General features: G+C 34.0%; 2 protein-coding genes across 7 annotated transcripts in view; both read right to left on the reverse strand.

Moving 5' to 3' along the window:
* Nucleotides 1–26803, reverse strand: part of Actn (alpha actinin) — a 106506-nt gene extending 79703 nt beyond the window's left edge. For 5 of the 6 annotated variants that reach the window (XM_073978585.1, XM_073978579.1, XM_073978587.1 and 2 more), the window contains exon 1: nt 26571–26783. The gene's annotated coding sequence lies outside the window, so the exon portion shown is untranslated. Of the gene's footprint in view, nt 1–26570 lie in introns of all 6 variants that reach the window. The other variant, XM_073978590.1, reaches the window with a different exon arrangement.
* Nucleotides 16107–18643, reverse strand: usp (retinoid X receptor ultraspiracle). Its single transcript, XM_073978591.1, has one exon. The coding sequence runs from the start codon at nt 18272–18274 to the stop codon at nt 16886–16888; it is 1389 nt and encodes a 462-aa protein (XP_073834692.1). The 5' UTR covers nt 18275–18643; the 3' UTR covers nt 16107–16885.
* Nucleotides 26804–27140: the final 337 nt, after the last annotated feature.

Consider the following 27140-nt stretch of genomic DNA (forward strand, 5'->3'; position numbering starts at 1 on the left):
ATATGGGAGCTATATCCAAATCTAATCCGATTTCGATATATTTTGGCACATTTACTTGTAGGCCAAATTCCGTCACACATTCCGAATTTCGGAAATCGGATATATATATAGCGTTTTTGGTGCATCAAATACTTGAAATCGGGCGAAACTATATATGGGAACTATATCCAAATCTGAAGCGATTTTGATATATTTTGGTACATTTAGTTATAAGCCAAATTCCTTCACACATTCCAAATTTCATTGAAATCGGACATATATAGCGTGGTTGGTACATCAAATACTTGAAATCGGACGAAAATATATATTTTGGCACATTTATTTGTAGGCCAAATTTATTTACACTTGCCGAATTTGGAGACTATCTGTAACCGTTCTATAGATATTTGCATACAAAGTTTACATTTTTTGGAGGTACCTCCGATTCTGATGCTATATCTCCGGATCAGAGCGGAATTTCAAAACTTTTTATAGCCTATGTTACTTTCAGGCGATGCGTATGCGTTCAAACGTCGTAGGCGTAGTCGTAGTTTACATTTTTATATGATGAAAAATTATATACTACTAACATTTTTTTTATTTTATAGCATCATAGATCCATAAAATATCGAAAGAAACACATTCATCATTCCATGGACGGATTTCTTGGGTTATAAATAACATTTTTTTTTTTTGATACGACAAATCGTCGTTGAAATACGACGAAAGAGTCGTGACCGATTTTGTTAACGACTGCATATATAAACAGAAAAACAAATCAATTTCAAAAGAATTTTTTGGCTATGATTAATGAAATATTTTGGAAAATAACTAAAATAAATAACGGTTTTACTTCTTTTATTCATTTTCGTATGACAAATTTCGTATTTTTATCTGATGACAAACTTTCTATTGAAAATCTGTTAGAATCCTCGTATAACGATTCAAGCAATGCAAATTTCTTAGTTCTTGTTCAAAAGATGATTTCGAACGAATTATTTTCCAATTAAAAAATATAAATTTTTTTAATTTTGTATGAGAAAAATATTTTCTTTGTCGTAAATTTTTCGTGATACCATAAAATAACCCTACGACAACGACTACGTCAATGACTACAAAAACGTCTACGCCAAACAATTATTTTGATTGTAAAAACTGTAGGGTTGGTTTTTCTTATGTATTAAAATTTTAAACATGATCTACTAACAATTCTATTATTTTTTTTACCAAAAGAATTCTTTAAAATGTTATATTTAGCTTTTAAGGACGAATATATTCATAATACCAATCAGTCGTTTCGACACGTCAACTTGCAATTTTTGATACGACTACGCCAACTGTAATAAGGCTGAATATATCCTGCAAATTTCAGCAAAATCGGTTCAGCGGTTTTTGAGTCCATAAATTTCAAACATACAAACATTTTTCTACTTTATATATAGATTATGTTTTTCGTGGACAAGTTCTTTCTTCCTGATATAATCGGCAAAGCCGATTGATACTACTTTTTTCTTGTTATAGCCTACTCAACACTGTGGTAAAGGGTTTGGCTTTGTGCATTTGTATGTAACATGTTTAAGGAAACTCATAGTTCCTTCTAGGGATATACATAGAATCACTTTCTGAGTTATCCAAAGGACGAACGCTATTGTTTTTGATCAGAATCGGTTTAGATTTGGATATAGCTCTCATATTTATTCTCGGCCTATTTGATGCACCAAACACTCTAAATCTGTATAATGACACAACAAACACAAAATTGGACAGACATTTTGATGAAATTTGGAAAATGTGCTGAAATTTGGAGTAGGTGGATAACATATAGTCGGTAACGCCCAACTTTGAACCTTCCTTACTGGTATACATTTAAATTAAGTTAGAATATCAATTAAATTTATCAATTAATTTTCAATTTATGAAAATTCGAATTCAAAGTGTGTAGTACACGTAATACTGTATCAATTTAAAATATAAATCCAACAATTCGAGTTTTACTTGTAGTTCTCAAATTACAAATCAACAAATTCAGATTTACAGCAAAAAGTCCAACTATTTTAGATTGTAAATGACTTTAAAAGGCAAGGTATATAAGGTAAGGTAGGTAGATGCCAGCTCGGTGCAATGGTAATTCAACCGCCTTGCACACTGAATGTCCATGTTCGATTCCCAGGCGAGACAACATCACATTTTCAACGATGGAAGAAATATCCCTCAGCTTAGTGTAGATGACATTTCCTGAGTATGTTTGTAATGTTGTTGTTTTTTTTTACTCAAATGTTGACAGTTGTGTAAAAGAAAACTTGCTACAGTTTACTGGGGAAATTTTTACAGTAATGTTTAGCAAGTACAGAGACCGACCCATATGCACGTCTATATACACAAATTTCCATAACCAAGAATTTTTTGTTATTATTATTTATAAATATTAAATAAATATTGCTTCTAAAAATGTTAATAAATATTTCACTGATAGAAAACGACAAAACTAACATAAAATAATGTCCAACATAAAAAAACTTGCTTACGTCTATGGAACCCGAAAATATATGTTTGTACATGGAACGTTTTCCCGTTTCTTCTGCTATCAAGAACCAAGGGACTCGAACGTATTAAAGTTATTTATAATTATACGTACATATGTATGGCTCTGTTTATGTATGTATGTGTTGGTGTTTCTATTTTCCATCTGATCAATTTTTTCACATAAGTTTTCTTTGGTCTTTATCACCTCATATACACACGGGCATATACATCAACCACAACATATACATCAAACATAATTCCAATAAAATTATTGTTGAAAATATTTTTCCATAAAAAAGATGAAAAATTATGACCACTTGTTTTGTTTGGCAGAATATGCAAACAGATTTTGGCCGAAAATCGTCGTAAAAGTCGTAAAAATGTTATTTAAGTTGGAAAAACCATCAAAAAATACATAACAGTGCACTGAAGTAGGCCTTATAATTTATGTTTTGAAAAATGTCATTCATATTAATAAATTTTGACATGTTCTTTTTCCAATGCCCACTAAAAAATTATTATTATTAAAAGTTGCAAAATCGACTTTTTGACTAAAAAACTAGGCAAATTACCTATAGTGCAGTGTTCTATACTAAGACTGTTGACCGTTTAACGTCGATTTTTTCAGCAGATTATTATGTTATTGAGACCATTTACGACAGTGTGGTGTAGGGTATAAAAATATTGTATCGTAATACCCAAGGCCTACAGAAAGTCGGCCATTCAGAGTACTGTTAACAACATTTGACAACAAACATGATAGATTTTACATTATTGTGATTTTAGTTTCTTTGTATTTTAAATCACAATAATGTTTTTGACATCAAACATAATAAACAGTTGGGCTTATTGGCCGACCTTATGTAGGCCTTGGTAATACCATTTTTTATTATTAAACTATGTAAAAATATAAAATTTAATAAAATATCAAACGTTTTATGTAAAATTCAATATTTTCTTTGTCTTAATTTGTAGCATTGGGCTGGTTTTAACTCAAAGAACCAAATCGATCTCGGAGTTTTTAGCCGGGGAGCCGCCTAAACCTTTTAGTATTGTTAGATTTTAAGATTGCCAAAGTTTTAGCACTATTGGAATATGTTAACACGTGCTACTGGGGCCTCGAAGTTATGAAAATCCAGATGTTGTTGCTATTTGGCGACTTCGACGACCCATATATGTGGAATGCTTAAAGCTATTTGCCCGTAATTTGCATTTGATTAAAGGCCATTCTGTTATTAACATTTCTTGCTGAACAACAAATTACGTAAGTGTTACTGAATTCGAGATAATAAAGCCAATCTCCCGAAAAAGGTCTTAGGTCAAAAATAGAGTCTATTTAAAAACAAAAACTTTTTTCTTCCTATATTAGTTGTGTTCCAGAACCTGCAAAATAGTACTATTTAGTACTAGTTTTACAATTTTTTGATAAAATGCGTTCCTGTACTTAAAAAACTGCCAAAATTTTTTGTTCTCTTAAAACAAAATTGGCTCCAAATGGCATTCTCTTCTACTATTTTCTACTACACAAATTTGGCTGTGTAAAAAGTAGGAAATTTGTCAACAGGAATATTTGACAGTTTTTGAGAGAACCGAAAATAAAAAACATTGAAACAAATTAGAAAATAATTTTAAGTCGACATTAAAATAAGATATTTCGCAAATAATTCATAAATCTTTTAATAAAAATTCGTGGTAATGAACTCAAAGATTTCAGGAAAGCCCGTAATTAAACAATTTCAATCTTACAGTTCAACTGCGGCAACTGGGACCAACGTTTTTATGTGAAAAACCATCAGCAATTATCTTCCAGTACACCGGCATCGCACATTGTTACAGGAATCTTGCAAATGGAATCACATCTTTTGTACATTAACATGGTTTATATTGCTCAAGTCCTTCAACGTTTGTAGATTCATGCATATGCTGGGTGGAACAAATGATTGGCATAAAAAAGCCCAATGCTTCCCATATGCCAAATGTTATCCTTCCCACTAACACCTCAAAATGGAAAGGATAGGTCTATCCCAGTCAGCCTGTACGTCCGTTCGAATGGGGCATAGTTCGACGAAAGTTAAATTAGTTCTTAAACAGCCGAAGAACCTGAACCTAGAAGAACCACACAGGTGTTAGATTCAATCCAAATTGCCAGTTTCAAGCACTGCACTTCGTGGCCCCCATGGATCGTATGTTTCGCCGATGTTAACACGCGATAGTGTAGTCGATCCTATTGGTATTAATAGTGACGAAGTAAATTAATGCAACGTTAATATGATAAATAAATAAACTCAATTCCAAAACGTCATTATGGTGATCCAGTAACTAATGAGATTAGAATAAATCTGTAAGGGATTTATTAACATGATTTTTATTGTTGCTTTTATATTATGAATACAAAATTTATATTTAAGTATTAAAATCGCATACTTTCTTTGAGATTTTTGTTTAAGCCTCCATAATTTATATGGTGAAGGGCAATTGATTGATTGGTTGATTTATAGGAACTGATTGCAGGCGCGGATACAATTATTGATACAGACCAGTATATTTTGATATAATTTGATACAACTGTGCCTGAAACTCACATCCGCCTTCATGTCCACTCCCGGTATAAATGACCAAAAAAAGACTTCCATCAGATGTTGTTTCTCTCACTTCTTTTGGTACGTAACATTTGATTTATAAAAGATAAATTTAAAATCACAATTCTTTATTACAGACAAACCTACATACATATATTATATGATGATTGTCATTTTTTATTCTTGACATATTTATTACTAACCTTACTACATTTTCCGTTCCTGTACTTTTTGAAAAATTATGTGTTCTGAGAGCAAAATTTATCGTTCGCTCTTTTACTATTTTTGCCATTAAAAAAGTTCTGGAACGAAGCTATTATTAATTTTTGGGAATGAAAACGAATATATTTTACTTTATTTGAAAATGTTGCCTATTAGGGCGAAGATCTATTTTGATTTTAATTAATTTCTCACACAACCACCATTATGTGACATGTTTCGCCTTTTGTAGAGACTCATCAGACATATCGGCCATGGAATGGCTTCGATATCCATCAAACATTTCCTTTTTCAAATGCAATTTTGTTTTTACAAAGATGGACATTTGTACATTCATTGTATGGCTTCAATGACAAACGCTTACATTTTGTTCATACATGCTTAAATTTACATAAGAGACTGACATAATGTGGTTTTGAAGCCATCTGGCTATCTGGGTACAGATGACAACTTGGCGATGAACTCGACTCCTTGCTATGTCGTTCACAATTTTAAAGTTGTTTACCATGCTTTACCCGTTCTGGTAATTGATGTTTTGTGGTCAAGTTGCAGGATCTTTTTCAAGAAATTCGGAGTTATAGTTTAATCAACAATTAAGTTTCACTTGTAATTATGCCTGGCAAACATTTTTCTAGGAATTTTGGCAGTTGATTTTTGTAAGTTTGGATCGAATATTTCTGGAGAAATTTCTATCTTTGCTTTGTTAAGATTTTTCTCGTCTTTTGGATCTTTACGGTGTTTTGCACTATCAGATCAAACAATGCCAGGCCAATAAGTTCAGGACTAAGGTACCACATATGATTTATCATTTTATTATTTCCTTTATCTGATATTTGTTTGTGAATGCCTTGGGTATTAAGTAAGTCTTAAATGCGGTTTAGGTCTTGTTTTGGACCTAAAAATATTTCTGAATATCGTTTTCACTATTTTTTGTATTAAACTCAATCTATTGTCTCTATTTCTTTTCAACCTATTGATAAAGTTTACCCAATATATCCTGTAAAGGCGCCGAAATTGCGTTTCGAAAAATAAATAGAAATAAAAACACAAACGTTTTAGTTTCTGATTCGATAAAAAGCAGTAGCTTTATTGAGTAAATAATAAATAATTATAAATAAAGGGAAAAGTAGCAAGGCGAACAGATTACCTGTGTTACGGATGGCGATCGAAAACGAAGTGACAATAATAATGCCGAAAGGTCGCGTAGGCGCAAAAACAACACTCGTTAGAAAACTCCTAGATGACAGATCACTGTTGCAACAAAAAAGGAGTAGGCCGTTTTCTAACGAGTATGCAAATCGAACACAATGAATGTAAGGCGAAAAGCGAGCATTACCAAACAATGCAAATTTAAACCAAATATTAATTCTTACTTAAACATATCCTATATTATATCTATATAAACATTATCTTGTTCATTATACGTTTTGTAAAACCAATAACCCAAACTCTCACTTATAACACTCAGTTGTTGTCGTGTGGGATACCAAATAAATAATATAGAAAAAACATTCTGGGGGCGTCCAGTCTCGAACGATTTAAACGCAAGGTGCTTCTACGGCCTCTGATTCTTGGGAAGTGGGTTGGGCAGTAGTTTTAAAACACTCTCGCCTACTTCGAACTTGGATTTGTCAAACGCAGACTATTATTATAGAAATCGCTTGAATATGTCTGGTTGATGTCCGGATGTGCTTCCAAACTTGCAGTCAAAAATCCCTCTCAACAATTTTTCTAACAAGTTTGTACAGTGGTACAGAAGCTCTCGACCTAATATCTGCTCGAACTGGTGAGACCCCATTATTCATTTGTACACTGCTACTGTCAGTGCCAGGAACGCCTAGGAGTTGTTCTTTACCTCCATGTGATACCAGAACAGCAACCCGTTTTTTCTTCTCTGTTTTGAGAACATCTGGTAATAGTTTTACATGCCAGTGCACGCAAATAGCCTCGTTCTTTGAAGCTGTTGCGTGTATTTTTCACAGTTTATTCTCCGCTGTTCACGGATAAAGCTTTTAGAGATCTTATATTTGTAGGGATCCTCTCCGATAGCTTCTACTGTAGCCAAAATGATACTAGTAACGTTCCTATACACCTTACAGGGGTCAAGCACCAATGACAACTCCTAGTTATGATTTTCTTGAAGCCACGCTTGTTTTCGGGACAGATGGTTCCTCAGATTCTACGATACGTTTAGCATCAAACAAGATGTAGACCTCATTGAAAATGTATTGAAATATGAAAACATTGACACACAAATTTCAGCAAGAGGATATAACAACATGATTAATAATCTGTGGTATGTTGGTCCTGAACTTGCTGACCTGGGATTGTTTGATCCAACGGTGCAAAACTCCGTAAAGAGCCAAAAGGCGACAAAAATCTTAACAAAGCAAAGATTACAATTTCTTCAGAAATATTCGATCCAAACTTCCAATAGAGCAATTGCCGAAATTCCTAGAAAAAGGTCTGGCATAATTCTTGTTGTTCAAGAGATTAAACAATCACTCCAAATTTCCATGAGGCGCAAAGGATGGTAAACAACTTGAAAGTTTCGAACTACATAGCAGAGCGTTCTTCAAGTAGTCAGCTGTACCCAGATAGCTCCAAAACCACATGATGTCTGACTCTTGAATAAATTTAAATTAGAACAAAATGTAAAAGGCATTTGTTTTCATTCTAAAAATTGATAAAAAGGAAGATGTTTTTTTAATAGACTCCATTTTCGCACAAAGGCGTACATAGTCATGTTTATCTCGAATTCAGTAATACTTACGTAGTTTGTTGTTCAGCAAGAAATGTTAAGGACAGAATGGCCTTTAATTTAATGCTTAATATGGACAAAAAGAGAGAGAATGTCGCTAAATAGCCAAAAAAATCGAGATGTTCATAACATCGAGGCCCCAGTGGCACGTGTTAACATATTCCAATTGTGCTCAAACTTTGACAGTCTTAAAATCTGACCAAAATAAAAACTATATGCGGGTGCCGCCTTAAAAAATCCGACATCGATTTGTTCCATTTGAACAATAACCAGCCCAATGCTACAAATTATGACAAAGAAAATATTGAATTTTACATAGAACGTTTGATATTTTATCAAATATTCTATTTTTACATATGGTCTGTTCCAGTACTTCAAGAATCTACTAATTTTTACTATTTTTTCCGATAACATAAAGGAAAACATGTTATCGTAGTAAAAAATAGTAGCTTCTTGCTGGTTCTGGAGCAGAATAAAAAATGGTATTACGATACCATATTTTTATACCCTACCCCACACTATCGTAAATGGTCTCAATAACATAATAATCTGCTGAAAAAATCGACGTTAAACGGTCAACAGTCTTATTTTAAAACACTGTTATGTATTTTTTGATGGTTTTTCCAACTTTAAATGACGATTTTTGGCCAAAATCTGTTTGCATATTTTTTGCATATTCTGCATATTTTTTGCATATTTTGAATATTTTTTGCATATTGTGCATATATTTTGGCATATTTTTGCATGTTTTTGATATGGCCCTTAAAACGCCTAGATCCAAAATTTGAGTCCAATAGGATGAGAAATAAAAAAACATGCAAAAATCTGATGTCTAGTAATGAATTTGAATTTGTCTACTTAATAATTAGGCACAAGGTACCAATCTTTTATAAAGGAAAAACGGAAAAGTTAAAACACTAAACATGGCATAACTCACGCATTTTTCAACCGATTTCATTGGTTTTCCCCATTTAGTAAATTTCCTTCGTGTTAAAAGTAAATAATTACGCAGTTTGGTGTCTTCTACGCAGCCTAGAGCACGAGGAAAAGCATTTTCCTGTTTTTCAATGCGTTTTTGTTACACTCAGTGTGTTCGTTTACTCAAAATTTGTACAAATTGTTACTGGATGTTGTTCGTTTACTCTACAGTACAATGCAAAATACCTTAGTCGTTTACAAGAAGTTACTGGACTTGTACAAATTATTGAGTAAACGAACACACCTACTAATATCACTATAACGTAACCATTTGTTACCCGATTTTTAAAAATTATAGCTTGTTCGAAAGACATGATTTTCACCTTTAAAAAAAAAATAAGCTGTAAAAGTCCTAAGCTTCGATGGAGCATACAAGTGGATGAAGAAATGAAAAGGCGCGGTATTCCAAAAAGTCAAGCGAAAAACAGAGAGGAATGGAGATCTTTTCTTAGTTCGGTCTATGGAACAAATGTTCTGTAATGGGCCAACTAAGTAAAGTAAGTAAGTAAGTAAAAGTCCGTTGTGGATAAAAGAGGTCATGTCCGTTTTAAGTTGAAAATTCAAGAAACCCCGTTTTTCACTACATTTACCGTTATAAAATCAGAAAATGAAGTGACCCAAAGAAACCAAAGGTATTTTCGTCTTCCATAGACTCCCACAAAACTGAATACATGCATCAGAACCCCTGCAAAAAATTTTGTCAACTTTTGTAGCACAGTGTTATAGGTGAATGCAGTGGATGTATCGAGAAATCATAAACTAGTATCATGTTGCCCATTGAGTGTTCTTTGAGTCGTTCTTTAGGCATAGGTCTATGAAATGTAAAGCAGCTGCCTCCGAACTACTCCTGTCCCTCACGAACTCAGAGGTGGACATTGTTCTAGTCCAGGAACCTTATATATCCAAAAATAAGGTCTCTGGACTCTTCGCATCGTGGAGGGGGACAAGGTGAGGACCTGTGTAGTAGGTAGGAAGAACCTCAATCTAATCTTTCTATCTAATTATTGCAACGGAGACATGTGTACGGTGCGACTGGAGTACGGCAGAGAGAAGACCACTCCCCTGTCCTCAATCTACATGTCATATGAGGACCCTGATCGACCAAATTTAGGGGGTACACAGGCTGCTAAAGGAAAACCTGGGCGTTTGTAACGTAATCCTTGGATGGGACGCCAAAGCCCACCATTTTCACTGGGGCAGTAAGGAACTGGCAAATTCTTGTCCACAATATCGGAGCTTATGCAAAGAGCCTTATCAAAGCTGGGCCACCGCAAATGGCCTTGGTGTAAATCCAACGAAAACAGAACTGGTATTGTTCACCAGAAAGCGTAAGCTCGGCGACTTCGTGCCACCAACATTGGATGGAGTGCAATTACATCTATCTCCTGAAGCCAAATACCTAGGTACAATCCAGGATTCACAATTGAGATGGAAGAGGAACGTCGAGGAACGGACGAAGAGAGGTATTATTGCACTCTATTCATGTAAGAATTCGATTGGGAAAAGCTGGGGATTAAATCCAGCTATTATACACTGGCTGTATAATACTGTTGTGAGACCCATCTTATCATACGGTTGCCTTGCCTGGTGGCACGCACTTCGACATAAATCGAACTCCGGCAACATAGACAAGGTGCAGAGGGCAGCCTCGATCCTGATAACTGGAGCTTTTAGAAGTACACCGCAAGCAGCTCTAAATGCGATGTTGAACCTCTTGCCCATGAGACTCAGCATCAAAGGTCAAGCAGCACGTAGTGCCCTAAGGCTACATGTATTGAATCGTTGGCGTGACAGCAATTCAGCGAACTACTTATCGACTACTTATCACCAGTCCAAAGATTTGAAGATATTGAGGTCGTTATCCCTAGTAGAGATGACTGGATCAGTAGTAACCCTCCTCTGGACGGTCTGGCTTTCTACACAGACGGTTCCAAGATGGAAGAAGGTACGGAGCTGGCGTCTACTGCGAAAAGCTTTGTCTCGAATACTCATATAGGTTGAACAGCGACTGTAATGTTTTCCAAGCCGAAATCTTCGCGATCAAAATGGCTGCAGAGTTGATAAAAAGTCTGGATGCAGAAATCTTTGAACCGGTGCACAGTGCGAAATATGAGCACTTTAGTGGAACTTTACTCATAACTTTTAATGCAAAGGACGTAGGATACTAAAATTTTCCAAAAATGTTTCTTATATTTGTGGGTCGTATGTGGATAAATATGGGCCACATAGACCCGCGGCTTCCTATAGCCCCCATGTATCGGTGGTGACCATTTTTACATATTTGGTTCATTTGTCAACCGATATTGCTGCAAATTGGTATATTGGGGTTTCAGTGGATGGATAAGATCTATACAAAATATTGTCAATATCTGTTCGCGTTTTGGTATAGTCCCCATTGAACGACACCGGTCGATGGGACAAATTGTAAATGTTACAGACACGTTTTCCAATGTATTTGGTTGTGTTTTGGCATTTTATGTTCTTCGTAGATAAAAAACCTCTGCGCGTTTTTGGTATAGCCCCCTTATGACAGGTTCCCTCATATTAAATGTTGAAGACAAAAATTGCAACCGATTTTGATGCAAATGAAAATTTTAAGATGTTAGCGAATAAAAATCCTCTTCGCATAAAATCTGTCAACATAGGTCCACTTTGGGTGAATCCCCACAACCTTAACATCCATTAAGGAGTAAAATGTCAATAATTTTTTGTTTTCATTTATATCTATAATGTTTATTGGTCTGTTTAGCAGGTCTGTACCATTAATTTTATTAATAATGTCTCTCAGATCATGTTCAGGCTGAAACGGCATTTCAATTTTTATATTGGTATTTGCACCGCAACATCCAAAAATTTTGCACTATATAAATCATCAACACTTACAAGTCAAAACTATGAAAAATTGCGATATGATTTTTATTTTAACAGGAATCATCATTTGTTAGAATTAGTGAGTCCATTTCTTCAAAACACAGTCAACAATGGCGTTCATTGCCGCTTTTACCTTCCACTTTGAAAAATGCAATTAAATGAAATTTCAGAAGTCATTTAAAAAACTTGAATTTCTCCGAAGACCGCACGTTACCGCAGCTGTTTTATGGCTTTGCGAACAGAGGAGACCCTAATCTTTCAGATTATATATATCTTAACACGTGAATGTACGGGACCCACTTTTGAAATGTCTTCGGAAAATAAAAAAAATAATTTGAAAACTTCAAAAAATCACTTATTTCCGATTAAAATTGCACGAAAACAATAAGGAGTTTTTGCATTTTATTAAAGAGTAAAATATCATAATTGTTCTGTAAAGTATTAAGAAAAATAAATCATGGCATAAATCTATATTTAATGAATCGATAATATATTTTTGAGAAAATAATATGAAACAAATGTGCAACTTAAGTGCATTTTGAAGTCGTTTCGCAGAGTAAATCGCCAAACTGTGTATGGACCATTTGCAGTGGAGTACTTAGCTAACGAATTCAATAAAAACTTAATTAATTTTATGTACTTTCAAAATCCCTTAAAGTTCCACTAAACTTCCCAAATTTTGCACTGTGCGGTGACTATCTTCGTTGAAAGTCAACCGGCTCTTAAAGCCATCAAATCCTCCAAAATCAAGTCTCAGGCCGGTCTAAGTGTAGAACTGCTTTGGTGAACCTAACAAACGCTGTCCGACTCTGCTGGGTACCGGGACACTGTGACATTATGGGAAACGAGAAGGCAGATGAACTGGCAAGGCATGGATCCCAATCAACAAGTCTAGCAATCACTGATTCAATCAAACCACCCATATGTCACCTTTTTCGGAGAGTGGAGACGTTCTTTGAAGAACGAGCCAAGGAACTATGGCATAATGAATCAAGGTGCAGCGTATCAAGGGCCATTTGGCCGACTCTATCAACAAACAGAACAATTTCAGTCTTAAATTTAAGCAAATCAGAAATCAGGGTATTGACGGTGGTCATTACCGGTCATTGCAACATCCGAGCTTTTATCGGCAAATGGCAGGATGATGACGTGGATTATTGCAGGCTCTGTGAAGTGAGGAGGAAACAGAGACTATTGAGCATATTTTATGTCGCTGCCCGATGTTAAGTCGAAAGCGATATAGATTAACAGGAGCATGCTTTCCTCCAAGCTTAACCTTCTACTCAAACATGGAACCAACAATCATTCGTACCTACTTCTCTGACAGTTTTCTAACCATCGCCAAATAAAACCATCCTTTTTTTTCGAACGTTCCCACGCCTCACTTTCCCACCCCTGCCGACCGAGGGGGCAACCTCCCTTTTACGTAGGGATCGCGTACACACCATGATCCGCATCATGATGGGGTATGAGAGGGAAATTGAAAACCAGCTACAGAATTTACTTCATCAGCTAGTTAGTTACTTACTAATACATTTTTATATACTATTCATTTAAAAATAAAATTATGTTAGATTTTATAAGGTCAAGGCTCATGCCAAAGTCTACATTACAATACATGGAATTAAAATCTACACACATTTTGTTAATAGGATCTCCCATAGAGTAATTCGTGCGGTGGAAATCTCTAAATAAGGATTGATAGTTTCTAATTGTTCTACAAGGAACATTTATTCTAATAGATGATATTAAGAAATCCGAGGGAATATTACCCATTAACATTTTATGCACCATCATAGTGTTTAACATTGTGCGTCTACTTTTTAATGTAGGTAATCGAATTAATTTTAACCTGCTTGTATATGAAGGCAAGACAAAATCGCTATTCCAATGTAAACCTCTCAGTGCAAAAAGCAAAAATTGTTTCTGCACTGATTCAATTTTATCAGAATACATTGCGTATTGAGGGTCCCATACAACAGAACCATATTCTAATATAGGTCTTACAAGTGACGTAAATAGTTGTTTTGTTATATAGGGATCTGAAAATTCTTTGGCCCATCTTTTTATAAATCCTAAAACTCCATGCGCTTTATTAACAATAGAAATTACATGATTATTAAATTTTAATTGTCGATCCATCAAAAGGCCAAGATCAACAAATGATGCTACAGTTAATAATTGAGAACCGTTAATATTGTATTGCCTTATTAAAGAAGATCTGGAAAAACACATATGTTTACATTTTTTTAAGTTTAAGTCCATACAGTTGATTTTACACCATTGAAAAAGGCTATTTAAATCACTCTGGAGAAGATCAGCTTGCTTTTCCGATTTATGAGTAATGAATAGCTTGACATCATCAGCGTACATTAGCAATCTAGAATGCATTATTGAGTTTGGCAAGTCATTTATAAATAAAAGAAAGAGAACCGGTCCGAGGTGACTTCCTTGCGGAACACCCGATGGCACGTCAATCGATTTTGAGACACATCCATCAAACAAAACTGTTTGTGATCTATTTTGTAAATAAGAAGATATCCATCTTACTAAATTAGTATTAAAGCCCATATAATCTAATTTATACAACAAAAGGGGTTGACAATGCAACTGAACAATGCTTCAGAATTAAACTAGGTATTCCATCGGGACCTGGACTTTTAATGGGTTTTAAACATCGCAGACTTTTGGAAACGTCTTGGTATTGTAAGAAAGGCATGTAAATTTCATCAATCTGAGATAATTTATAAGGATATGTATCTCTAATTTGGCAAGATGCACTTGAATAAGTTGTAGCAAAAAATTCTGCAAAACATTCAGCAATATCTGTGTTTTTAGTAAATTCTTGATTATTGAATTTCAATAAAGAGGGCTTAGAAGGTGTTTTTCTTTTTAAATTAACAAAGTCATAGAAGGACTTAGGATTGGACTTAAAATTTTCTTTAATCTTGTTAAGGTACTCATTATATGATCTACGAGATTCTAGCGTATACTTAGACCTAGCTACAGAATAATTGGCGTAGTCAATTGAAGAACCTGACTTTTTATATTTACGAAAAAGTTTATTTTTGGAATTTTTTATAGTTGATAACTCAGGAGTAATCCATGGAAATTTATAAGAATTTGTGACTTTAATAGTTGGAATACATTCAAGCATAAATTTATTTATGATCTCATAGAATTTGTTAATTTTAATATCAAGATCAATATCACTGCTGCAAAGACATACCGATGTCCAGTTAACAGAAGAAATAAGAGAATTGAGTTTCCGAAAATCTGTTTTTTATAATTAAGGACAGTTTTTAACACTTTGGACTGATTTTCCCCAAAGGAATGATTATGGATCATGGTTATACATAATGAGGGATGATGAATATCTTCAGGAATAGAAATTGGTGGAATTCTAATTATTTCAAAATATTGAGTAACATTTACAAATGCTAAATCAAGGATTCTATCGTAACTATTCAGTATATCGTTTATTTGATGAAGATTGAGGTCACAAAATCGACTAACAATTTCGAATGTATCTTGATTAGCATTCGCCCGGGATGTTAGTGGTGTTAGAGCTTCAGAATCTGGTAATAAGAGCCATTTAACAGAGGGCATATTAAAATCGCCCAGAACCAAAATTCGATCGGTTTCATTCATATTTGCAACGATTGAACTGATTGCGGATATATGTTTTTTATATATGTCAAGTTGAGAAGAAGGAGGAATATAGGAACAAGTTATAAATAATTTAAAATTGCCAAGTTCAATGGATATACTTAAAAATTCAATATCAGGAATATTATTTATTTCAATTAAATTAGTGGAATAAGAGGAGTCAACAGCAAAAAAAAAAAAAAAAAAAAAAAAAAAGAGGTATCAGTACAATAATAATCTAATAAAAAATCCACGTTAACTGGCCAACAGTCTTAATTTAGAGCACTTTGAAAATTTTTGATGATTTTTCCAACTTTAATAGACAATTTGACGACTTTTATATCGATTTTCGGCCAACAACTTTTTGCATATTTTTTGCATGTTTTTGGTATGACCCCATAAATCGAAAAATTTACCCTTAAAACGCATAGATCCCAAAATTTGAATCCAATCGGATAAGAAATAAAAAACATGAAAAAAATCCGATGTCTAGTTATGTTAATTTCAAAATTTGTTGATCCCTATTTGATTGCAAAGACATATTTATATTTGATTCAACAGGATAAAATATCTATATTTTTATTTATTTTTCGTATTATTGTGTATTTCTATATATTTATATGTTTACGTTTGTATCTATATACGTTTTTCACTATAATTATTTTTAACCGTCAATAATATACAATAGTTAATAATAGAACATTATTTAAATTCTTAATTTACAGTCACATACATAGAAATAAGCATGTAATAGACTTATCATATAAACCAATTTATCCGTACAAATTAAAGGAAAATTCTATAAACTCTGCACTTAAACACATATAACTAAAATCAAGGCTATTGTGAACTAAGGGAAGTTATTTAATAAGTAACCAAAAATATATAAAAAGACATACATAGGTGATAATTATCAACCGAGGTGGCATTAGTGCTGGGGCGCAGCGTTCAATTTGTTAAGTCCAACAGTTCTACGATGCAGTTAATTGAATATAATGCAGCAAATAAAATAAACCTTAATCACATATGGAGACCGATGATTTTCTAAGCATATCGGTTGAGATTGAGTTATTGGGAATATAAACACTCATATACATATATCATCGCTCTTTTTACTAAAAGAAAATATAACAAGGAAGGTGATAAAATCTTAACTATTGCTACTACATATTCGAATTCTGAGAATACTTGCAAATAGTGATGGTGTCTTCGACGAGGCTTAGCCTTCGGTATGGTTTTACCAATCACACCAATTCTTATGCAATAAACTCTTTCTCGCTTAGAATTAGAATACATCACACATGACGACGCATAGCATAAAGAACTCTTAACACATTGGAGCATCTAATTGTTCAGCTATCAACTGATCAAGTGGTCGTTCACCAATTAAACGGAAGAAGAACAAGTGATCCAGACATTTTAGACTTATGGAACGCAAAGCGGGTAATCGGAGTAACAACTGAGCGAACCTTCCATCATCCCCAGGATGTTCTGTACGGCAGTGTTCGTCCAAGCAGGCATATATCTTCTCGCGACAGCCTTCAACATCCTTGCGACACTTTAGACCACGAATGTCAGGGTTGAACAGAATTATAGCCTTCAAGCAAGACAGTTCCGAGCGATCGATATTCAAGCGCTTCATTTTGATACTTAGCTCAGATAGAATGCGATCGAATATGGAAACCACATTGGCCTTTATGGCACTGTTGCGGTGATATGAGAAGTTTTGATTTAGGAAGAGTTGTTGTGGCTGGCGCACAGGCGATCGACGACCAAATGAACTATCGTGAACTCCTCCTGGCGTGGCATACTCCGCATCCAAAGAGTCTATGCTACACCAGGCCACATTGGCTATCAGTAACTCATTCCAACCAGCCTTAAGTAGCATAATTTGATCTTCTCGCTGTAAATGTGTAAAATGTGGTGTACGCCTGGCATACTCAACCATTTGGAAGAGCTGTTTGTTTACCATTTGACATAGATGCGACACAGCGCCCTTATAATCAGCCTGGACCATAGAATTGTTGCCGACTCTTAGGAAAGGCAGTACATTATCACCGCTCATCGTCTCAGCCTTCTGTTCGGCTTCTATTATTCGTTCAATGGTGAGATCTCGCAAAGAGCTGCTCGGTTTGAAATCTTCTCCTCCAATACCACTGCCACTAATGCCACCTAAACCTCCGGCGCGTGCATTTGCTGCTCTTGTACCACGTTGACGCTCCTCTTGGACTGCTTCGCGTTTCATGCCACAATTTAAACATTTCTGATAGCGACAATACTGACAACGATTTCTCTGACGCTTATCAATTATACAATTTCTGTCCTCACGGCAGGCATAAGTCAAGTCTTTCCGCACCGTACGTTTGAAGAAGCCTTTACATCCCTCACAACTGTATACACCATAATGTTTACCACTAGCCCTGTCACCACATATGGAGCACAAATGTTTCGACCCACTAAGTGGATGGTTGGGAGGATATTGTTGTTGCAACTGTTGCTGTGGCGGAGTAGTCTGCAACATTTGGTTTTGATTGTTGGCAGCTGCTACAGCATTCATTGCCTGCAGGTCGATAGCCCCAAAAGGACCTGGGCTGCCAGGTTTTGGAGAAAAATTTGATGCATTGTTTTCGTTGAGTAATGAAATATCCGGTTTGATTTCTTGTGGCGACATAGGTCTCATCCGAAATCCCCCCGAATGGTCTTGGTCATTGTCCATTTTGTTTTGTTCTTTGTTTGATTGCTCTCCTCCTAATCTTCTGCTTCTCGGTTGACTCTGGATGCTAGCTGAATCTCTTTTTCTACATTAATCACTTCAAGTGTGATTGGAATATCGATTCCTCTTATTTGGAATTGTTGGAGTTGTTTAATTTTTTCTTAACAAACAAAGAATGTCTCTACTCCGCCTGACTAATGAATGAAAAGTTTTCGCGTCGACATTTTATTTTCTCACGTATCTAATTCACCACAAGTAAATTAATTTGAGTGCGGGTATTCCACCATACCACCACTGCTATGCACAGTTGTATTGGCAATATGACAGCGATGTATTATTTGGTAAATTTAACCCTTTGAAGGGCGTCCATTAACGTCGATATTAATTTTCTGTGTTTTGGCTTTGTTTACATGAATGGTCCAACAAATAAGGTAAGTAACAATTACAACTCAACAACAACCACGTAGAAATTAGTTTTTATTTGTAATAGCTTCATTCCAGAACTATAAAGTTTTTGGCATGGTATAAGAAAAGAGGTAGATTTAAATGAAAAAAATCTATAGAACACTTGTTTTTCTTAAATTCCTAAAACTTCAAAATAAAAGCAACAAGTTGGTTTGTTTACAATGCATTTTTTGAGCATTTTATAAAAAACGCGAAAAATGAATGAAGAGTTAAGTTTTCTCCACATAATCGAGTTGTGAATATGATAAACTGATTGTTTCAATGCAAATCTCACCAATTTCTTCCATACAAATGGTCTAAAAACAATTTTAAAAATCATTGAATTCGATTGTTTTTAAAATTGTTTGGCATATTATTCAAACACCACACACACATATACAGTTTGTTTATATTGTTTTGAAGTTTTAAGCATACTCGAATGAAAAAATTTAAATTGACATAAAGCTTTGGCTAACCTTTCTTATTAAACCATGGTTTTTGGTATAAATTGATTATACGAACAGCGGTCAGAAAAATCTGAAATTTTTAGCATGGGTAGATCTTCTGGTCCTGATTACAAAAATATAAAGCTTTTCGGGGGGAAGTCCATACTTCCCGAAGTTCCGAAAATTCTCTTTTTACTTGGAAAAAATACAATTTAAAAGAAAAATTTTGTTCCCGTGCCCGGGATTTGCTCCTGTCCATAGAAGAAAGTCTTAAACCCTGAACGAAAGCCGGCTACTTGGAAAAAAAATACAATTTAAAATAAAATGCTGTTCCCGTGCCCGAGATTTGCACCTGTCCATAAGAGAAAGTCTTAAATCCCCGACCGAAGGCACATTGCATATGATGGTGTATTCCGCAAGCTTTACAATGGTACCCTATTGTCATTATCCGTTCAAAAATGACGAAGTTATACACTAGGGAATTACCAGAACTTTAAAGGCTCATATTTCGGGAAGTATGGACTTCCCACCGAAGAACTTTATATCTGTGGTAGAAGATCTACCTGTGGTAAAAATGTCAGATTTTTCTGCCAGCTATTCGTATAATCAATTTATTCCATGTTCACTTCTTTTTGAACAAAAATGGCGCCAAATAGCTTTCTCTTTAAAAACTTTTTAAACGACAAATTTAGGCGAGCAAAAATGTGCAACATGTTTGCCGGCTTCTGACTGGCTGATACGCCGACATTTGTTCCAGTTTTTGACGTTTCTGTCATTTTTCCGTTCCCGTACATTTTGCTCTTTTGACACTTTTATCATTAAAAAAGTACTGGAACGAAGCTAACATTATATCGCACCAGGTCAACAAAAGGGTATTAACACAAAATTTTCTACTTTTCAGTAGAGGCAAAAAACGATTTATGTTAATGTTAAAGGTATAATACGCAAAAAAACTATGCCACCGTAAAGATATATTTTTAACTACACTACAGCACTGGATTTGTTTTTATTTCATTAAGTATTTGGTCATATTTCTAACCATTTTTCGAGTTAATACCATTTTGTTGAAGCAAATGTTTGTTTTAGTAAAGAAATTATTTCGACTTGTGCCCCTTTAACTGAAAAAATGGGCGGCGATTGATAACATAAAGAGGGAAAAATTCGAAATACTACTCTTTTGCTGAAAAAATCGCGATGTAAATGCGTGAAACATGTGGGCGCAACATGAAGTCTCTTTTGTCGAAACAGAGTAGTTATTCTGAAGAGATGACAATTGACTTATCGGTATATTTGACGAAAGAGTAGACAAAACAATGGGAGTTTTTTTACAACAGGTGGAGTTGATTATTATGTATCGTTTTTTGATGAAGAGTGAAAATTTCAAAATTTTGAGTTGCTACCCTTTTGTTGAACAGGTGCGATATGTTAACAAAATAAGGAAATGTCTACAAATTATTGAAATTTAAAAAAATAATATTTTTCACAATTGATTGAATATTCTGAAAAACGTGAATGAAAATGTTTCCATATCATTATACTAAATGGATAATTTCCCGACAAAGTAGAATTCTTGGAAAAATGTTTGGGGTCGCTTGAAAAACGAAGCTGTTCTGAACACATATGTATTAACAAACGTTGTACCGCCTCTATAAGCGGTATTATATTATGCGGCACGCCGTTCGGACTTGGAGGAGTTACATATCATTGATATGAAGAAGTCTTTATGGGAAATAGTTTTTTTCTGAATTGTATTTTTTCCTCAAAAAGTACATGTCCCTAATATACATCCAACATAGAAATAAATATATAAAATGTCGTATGGAATTTGACACTAGTAGTACTTTACATTCACTAAATCCACTTGATTTCAACTGTCAATTTCATTGCTCAAATGTCAAATGAAATCCAATGGATTTCAGATGAGTTTTCATTTGACGTATACGCGAAGGAATTGACAGTTAAAATCGAGTGGATTTCGTAAATGTAAACGTAGTATAACATTACGGTCAGCTGGGTATTGCTGTTACCTTATATTGTTCTATCATGGTTATATGCAATAAATCAACATAAATGAATTCATAATCGGTTTGAGATCCTGCAAGAATCTACTATTTTTGAATTTTTGACATATTTAAAAAGAAAAAAGTTATCATATTTTCAAAAATACTGGACTCTTGCAGGTTCTGAAAAAGAGCAGAAAAAATAGCACAAAAAAGATGACACACAAAATGCAGCAAAATAATTAGGCGGCCCATTAACAATCAATTATGCTTGTCCAGCCGATGAACTCCAAATTTTGAATTTTTAGTCCAAAAATATATTCAATAAATCATAAAGTAAAGTCCATATTTACATTAGGCAATTTTCCTTGGTCGGGGTTTAGACGTTCAAGAATAACACAACCCTTACTCGCAAATTCTGTTTTGTTTCTTTATTATTCGCAGTTTTTTCTGCATTTCCTTTCATTTTATTTTCTCCGCCGGCAAATAAACAACAACGCACTAAAAATTTTTTGATGAAAAATAAATTGAACAAAAAATTATAAGTAAAAATTAATAGTAAATATATACATATGTATTTTTTAATTTTTAATTAAATTTAATTTAATTTCTAAGAAATGTCGCCTTAGTATTGCCTTTGAATGATAAAATGAGTGTGAAGAAGAATAAGAAAATTGACAAAAACATTATTTGCGTGCCTAAACTGCCGTTCCAGTTGGAACGTATAAACACGGACTTGCGGCAATTGTCAGTTTGATGGAGAGAGGGGTGACGCATTTGGTAACCCTTTGCTCCCAACACGCCCTCTCACCTACAAACTGAAAATTGCCACAAGGTAAATCGCCTAATGTTAATATGGACTAAAGCAAAAAATGTAATTGTCCTAGACACATAATTAGCACAGCTTTCGAAAAATCAATAATTTTGTCATAATTTTTCGTATTTTTAAAAATCATTTATTTCGAAGTATCTGCCAATTTTCACACAATTTAACCAACTTCAGGAAACCTCAAAATCCTCTTTGGATAGAATCAGATTGTACTGCTATAGATACCCATATATTACGTGTTTATTTGGTGCTTGGTTGGCAGTTATGTAATAATAGGCACTTGGTGTTACTCAGACTTGTAATTTTGAATGACAAATAGCGTTTTATGTTGATAAAGATGTTCCAGAACGAGTATTTTCTTATATTATTTCGCCAACTTAAAGAATTTTTAAAAAATATCAGGGTGTGCTAATCATACATTCTCTTAAAATTTGAGTGTCTTCATATTTTTTTAATTTAATTTCATTTAATTTTAATTTAAGCGGTTACAAAAACTTCTATACATTAACTACTCTCAGTTTGCTTATAACTTACAATATGGCGCTTTGGGCTAGGTTACTGTTATGAATAAAATTAAATTAAATTAAATTAAATTAGAAAAAAAACATAAGAATAAAAATAAAATAAAAAGTTACGAAATTAACAGGAACTGACAATTGAATAAAAAATATGAAAACAGACTAAGTATTAATTTATTGAATCAGCCATGCAATGGTAATGTCTTTACAAATGAAATGAGCATACAACTTACGCTTGTAACATTTTAGGGCGGAATTAAATATCTTAAGACATGGAAGTAACCAACATATTAAGATCAAAATCAATTGACGATTGCAAAACATCCAAAAACACATATTCTCCTTTAAACAAAATTTGCACATCATCAGCAAAAGCAAACGACATACAATTCCCACTATTAATAATTAATAACTCAACAAATCATTGACATACATACAACAGCGGGACAAGAACAGACCCCTGAGGAACACCACTACTCACTGGAAGCATACGAGAAACATTATTTTTACAAAAAACGTACTGACTATTGAACAAGAAAAAATTAACTTACAAGTCGAGGATGATTTAGTTTGTCAAAGGCATGATTTAGTTTGTCATGGCCTTTTCCAAATCCAGTGATAGTAAAACACAACACCCTCCAGCACTAACTGTATTCCTTATATTGTCGGCCAAACCAAGAAGGAGTGATGTCGTGCTACAATTACTCCTGAATCCAAATTGACTCAAGCTGCCGATGATACTATTCAGATATAATATAAAATCAGTTTAGTACACCATAGGGAAGGATTTTTAATACGAAAATGTTTCAATTTACACAAACAAAACTATTAGCTGACCGAAATTATTTTTCCATAAGGTGTGGGCTAATAACATGACCGACATTGTATGTACATGCCAATAATTTTAATGGTTTGGTTCGATATTTGATACAATTCTTACATTTGAATATGAAAATACTAAATGGCAACCTAGTTCGAATTTGGATCGGCCGTTTTTATTCTTTTACCAGAAAGATTTAACAAGTGTAAAGAGGCCTTTATATTTGTGGCCTGTTTCTTTATTTTCTTAAAATGATAAGTGGCCAAATTGTATGTTTTTTATCTAGTGAAAAGTGATACGAACTGGAGGACTCTGACACCTAAAGCAATGATGCACAAAATAATATGTGTGGTAAGAGTACCATATTTATTCTCCGAATAAGCACAACATTTAAAAATATTGTTTCAAATAGATTTTCTTAATTTTTTAATATGACCAGTAGTGGACTTCTGTAACGATAAAAATAAGTAAAATTAGAATGCTTTTAATTTCGTTAATTTACGAATTTTGTCGGTAAGTTTGTCCTGGTCCACACTAGAGATATAATGAAATTAGGCGTTCATATATTAAGTTCCCCACTACAGCAACTCGATCTAAAAACACATAATTTCATGAAAATATTTAAATTAAATCGCTCTAGTGTGGACCGGGACTTTGCAACTAAAATTAAGTTCTCGTTAAGTCCTACCGAGGCATAATACGAGTTTACTAAGATCGGATCGGGATGAAATTTGTTTCACAGGTAGATCATATAACATACATACATGTAATTCATTTTAATTGGACCGATGGCTTAGAATTATTGTAAAGTTGATTAATAAATAAATAAAAAAATAAATAAAAAAAATTTTGTGGTTATGCCTAATGTGGTGTAGTATTAGCTTCTTGCTTATGCAAATTTTTTCCTTGTGGGAGAATAATTATTGTTTTTATAGGTTAATTACATTTTTATTTAATACAATAATAATTTAAGAATTTTTTATGTTTACTTATAAAAAATGGAGTAGTTTTTCCTGTTTAAGGTTTAGCTTAATGCGTACATACATACATATATTGTAATTTTTCATTTATGTGCCCCATCGCCTCAAATTACATGTGAAATAAATGAAACGAAATAAATAAAGATCTCGCCACCCTGATTACAAATATGTGCAACATTTGTTGTGGAAGTCCATACTTTCCGAGATATGGGCCTCCGAAGTTGCGAAAATTCCCTTGTTAAGGGCCGGCTACTTAGTGAAAAATTTTAATTTAAAAGAAAACGTTGTTCCCGTTCCCTAGATTAGATTCCATGTTTAAAGAAAATTTTTTTCCCGTAGTGCGTAAGCTCGACTTGTTCCGAAATTTGTTCGTAATTTTATTTTTACCGAATATTTTCGTTAAGTTAAAGATCAAAATAAAGCTGTAATTAAAACTTATCCATAGCAACAACTAACTAAATTATATTTAAACTTTTCCTTCAACATTTTGTGTTTTAATTTATACGGATTTTTTAAATAAATTTCATGAAATTATGCGTTCATAGTCCAGGTCCACACTGGTCCACACTAGACAGATTTCATTGAAAATTTTTAATGAAATTATGCGTTCTTAGATCGAGTTCCATGCTGGAGTAGTTTTATGAAATTGCGGCTTATCTTTCCTTTACCGACCCATCTCAGAAAATTATGAAAAAATTACCACAGATAGTGCTTTTTATCGCGATTCCAACCATGTATTGCTTTTGTTGCGGAAATGTATACTTCCCGAGAAATGGGCCTCCAAAGTTCCACAACGGCCCTAGTATAAAATGTTGGCAAACCACCGTAGAAAATTATGAAAAAAATACCACAGATAGTGCTTTTTATCCCGATTCCAACCATGTATAGCTTTTGTTGCGGAAATGACTACTTCCCGAGATATAGGCCTCCAAAGTTCCACAACGGCCCTAGTATAAAATGGCCGGCTAATTTAGAGAAAAATATGTAATTTAAAAGAAAATTTTGTTCCCATTCCCGAGATTTGCACCTGTCCATAGGAGAAAGTCATAAATCCCGGCCGAAGGCCGGCTATCTAGAGAAAAATTAATTGTTCCACTAACATCCCAGATGGGACAAGAGAGACTGTAGAGAAAAATATTTAATTTAAAAGAAAATTGTGTTCCCGTTTCCGAGATTTGCACCTGTCCATAGGAGAAAGTCTTAAATCCCGGCCGAAGGCCGGCTATTTAGAGAAAAATATCTAATTTGCCAAAATTGTAGACTAGGGCCATTGTGGAATTTGGAAGCCCATATCTCGGGAAGTATACATTTCCGCAACAAAAGCAATACATCATTGGAATCGTACTTTTTTGCGATGTTTTGCCAAAGTTATAGGTTAGGGCCTTTGTGGATCTTTGGAGGCCCATAACTCGGGAAGTATACATTTCCGCAACAAAAGCAATGCATGGTTGGAATCGGGATAAAAAGCACTATCTGTGGTAATTTTTTCATAATTTTCTGCGGTGGGTCGGTAAAGGAAAGGAGTTCCGAAATTGCTGTAGTGGGGAACTCGATCTAAGAACGCCAATAAATGGGAAAGTTTTTAGTGCAAGTTTCACAGAGTGGCATTAGACTAAGGCAAAAATAGTTTCAGAATCGAACTACAGATCCATTCCATTGCAATAACGTAACGCCATCTGTGAATTAGCTTTAATTTACTGTGATTTATTTATTTTTTTTTTATTATTTATTTTATTATATTAATTATGTGTCGTGGAGTCCAATTTTTAATATTAATAAGAATGAATAGTTATAAAAGTAAATAAAAATTTCAATAATAAAAAAGCTCTTGAAAAAGCCGGCGAAACGTCGAGCAAAAAATGAAATAAAACTCGTTTTATTGACATAAAATTCATCTGACCAAGAAAAGCCCAACAAAAAATCAAAACTGATAAAAGATAAAATTACATTGGTCAAAAATAAAAACAGAATCCAAAATTAATAGTTTTTAAGTTTAATATTGATCACAACTACAATATCGCCCACGAAGGGTTAATATAAACAATGGACATCATTTTGTCAATTGTGGCGGATTTCTTATTCACCACACCAGAAATTTGTTTATGTGCATTTCAGCGACGTCAAAGAACAGTAACAACAACAACAACAAATAATTACGATGCAATTCAGCAAACAATGTTCATTGATTAACACAGTTTTCTATTTATTCAGTTTTTTGGTGTTTCAACTTAGTTTCCCATCGTGAACAATAGATTTACTCACATTCTGATTGTTTCCTCTAAATACACAAAATGAACACTTTAGTTTTATTAATTTAGTAAATTATTATTGCTACACTAACAACCAACACCTCTTTTAAGTTGTTTTATTGATTATTCCGACGATAACAACTGAATAAATGTTAAAGCCGCCAGGTTTGGTTTGCAATGCAATTGATGCAAAAAACAAATTCACCTCACCACAAACAATTTTTAGAATACAAAGGAGAAATGTCAAAGCCACTGTTGCCAATGTAAAAATAATTGTTACATTCATTGGGCTTCCTTGAGCAGAACAAAAGCGTTGAACGCATGGTTGAAGTAGAAAGTAGAGTTGTACAATCTAGTTCATTTGAAAGATCTAGTTCAATAGCTCAGCTCTTTAAACTGAACTAGGTCAGTAATCTAGTTCATAGTTCACTGTCCAGTTCAATCATTCGGATAAAAATCATTCACCGGCTCTTAATCGGTAGTTTGATGAAAACGCACACATACGCCAAATACAAACAAAAGACTAATATAATTTAACTACTCCATAACAAAAATATTACATTTACATAGTTTTATTGCATTC

Source organism: Musca autumnalis, unplaced genomic scaffold (assembly GCF_047663935.1).
Source record: "Musca autumnalis isolate F117 unplaced genomic scaffold, ASM4766393v1 scaffold_3, whole genome shotgun sequence".
Classification (NCBI taxonomy): domain Eukaryota; kingdom Metazoa; phylum Arthropoda; class Insecta; order Diptera; family Muscidae; genus Musca; species Musca autumnalis.

Excerpts from the sequence above, each read along its gene's own strand:
- usp (XM_073978591.1), bottom strand. The coding sequence starts at position 18,274 with ATGGACAATGACCAAGACCATTCGGGGGGATTTCGGATGAGACCTATG.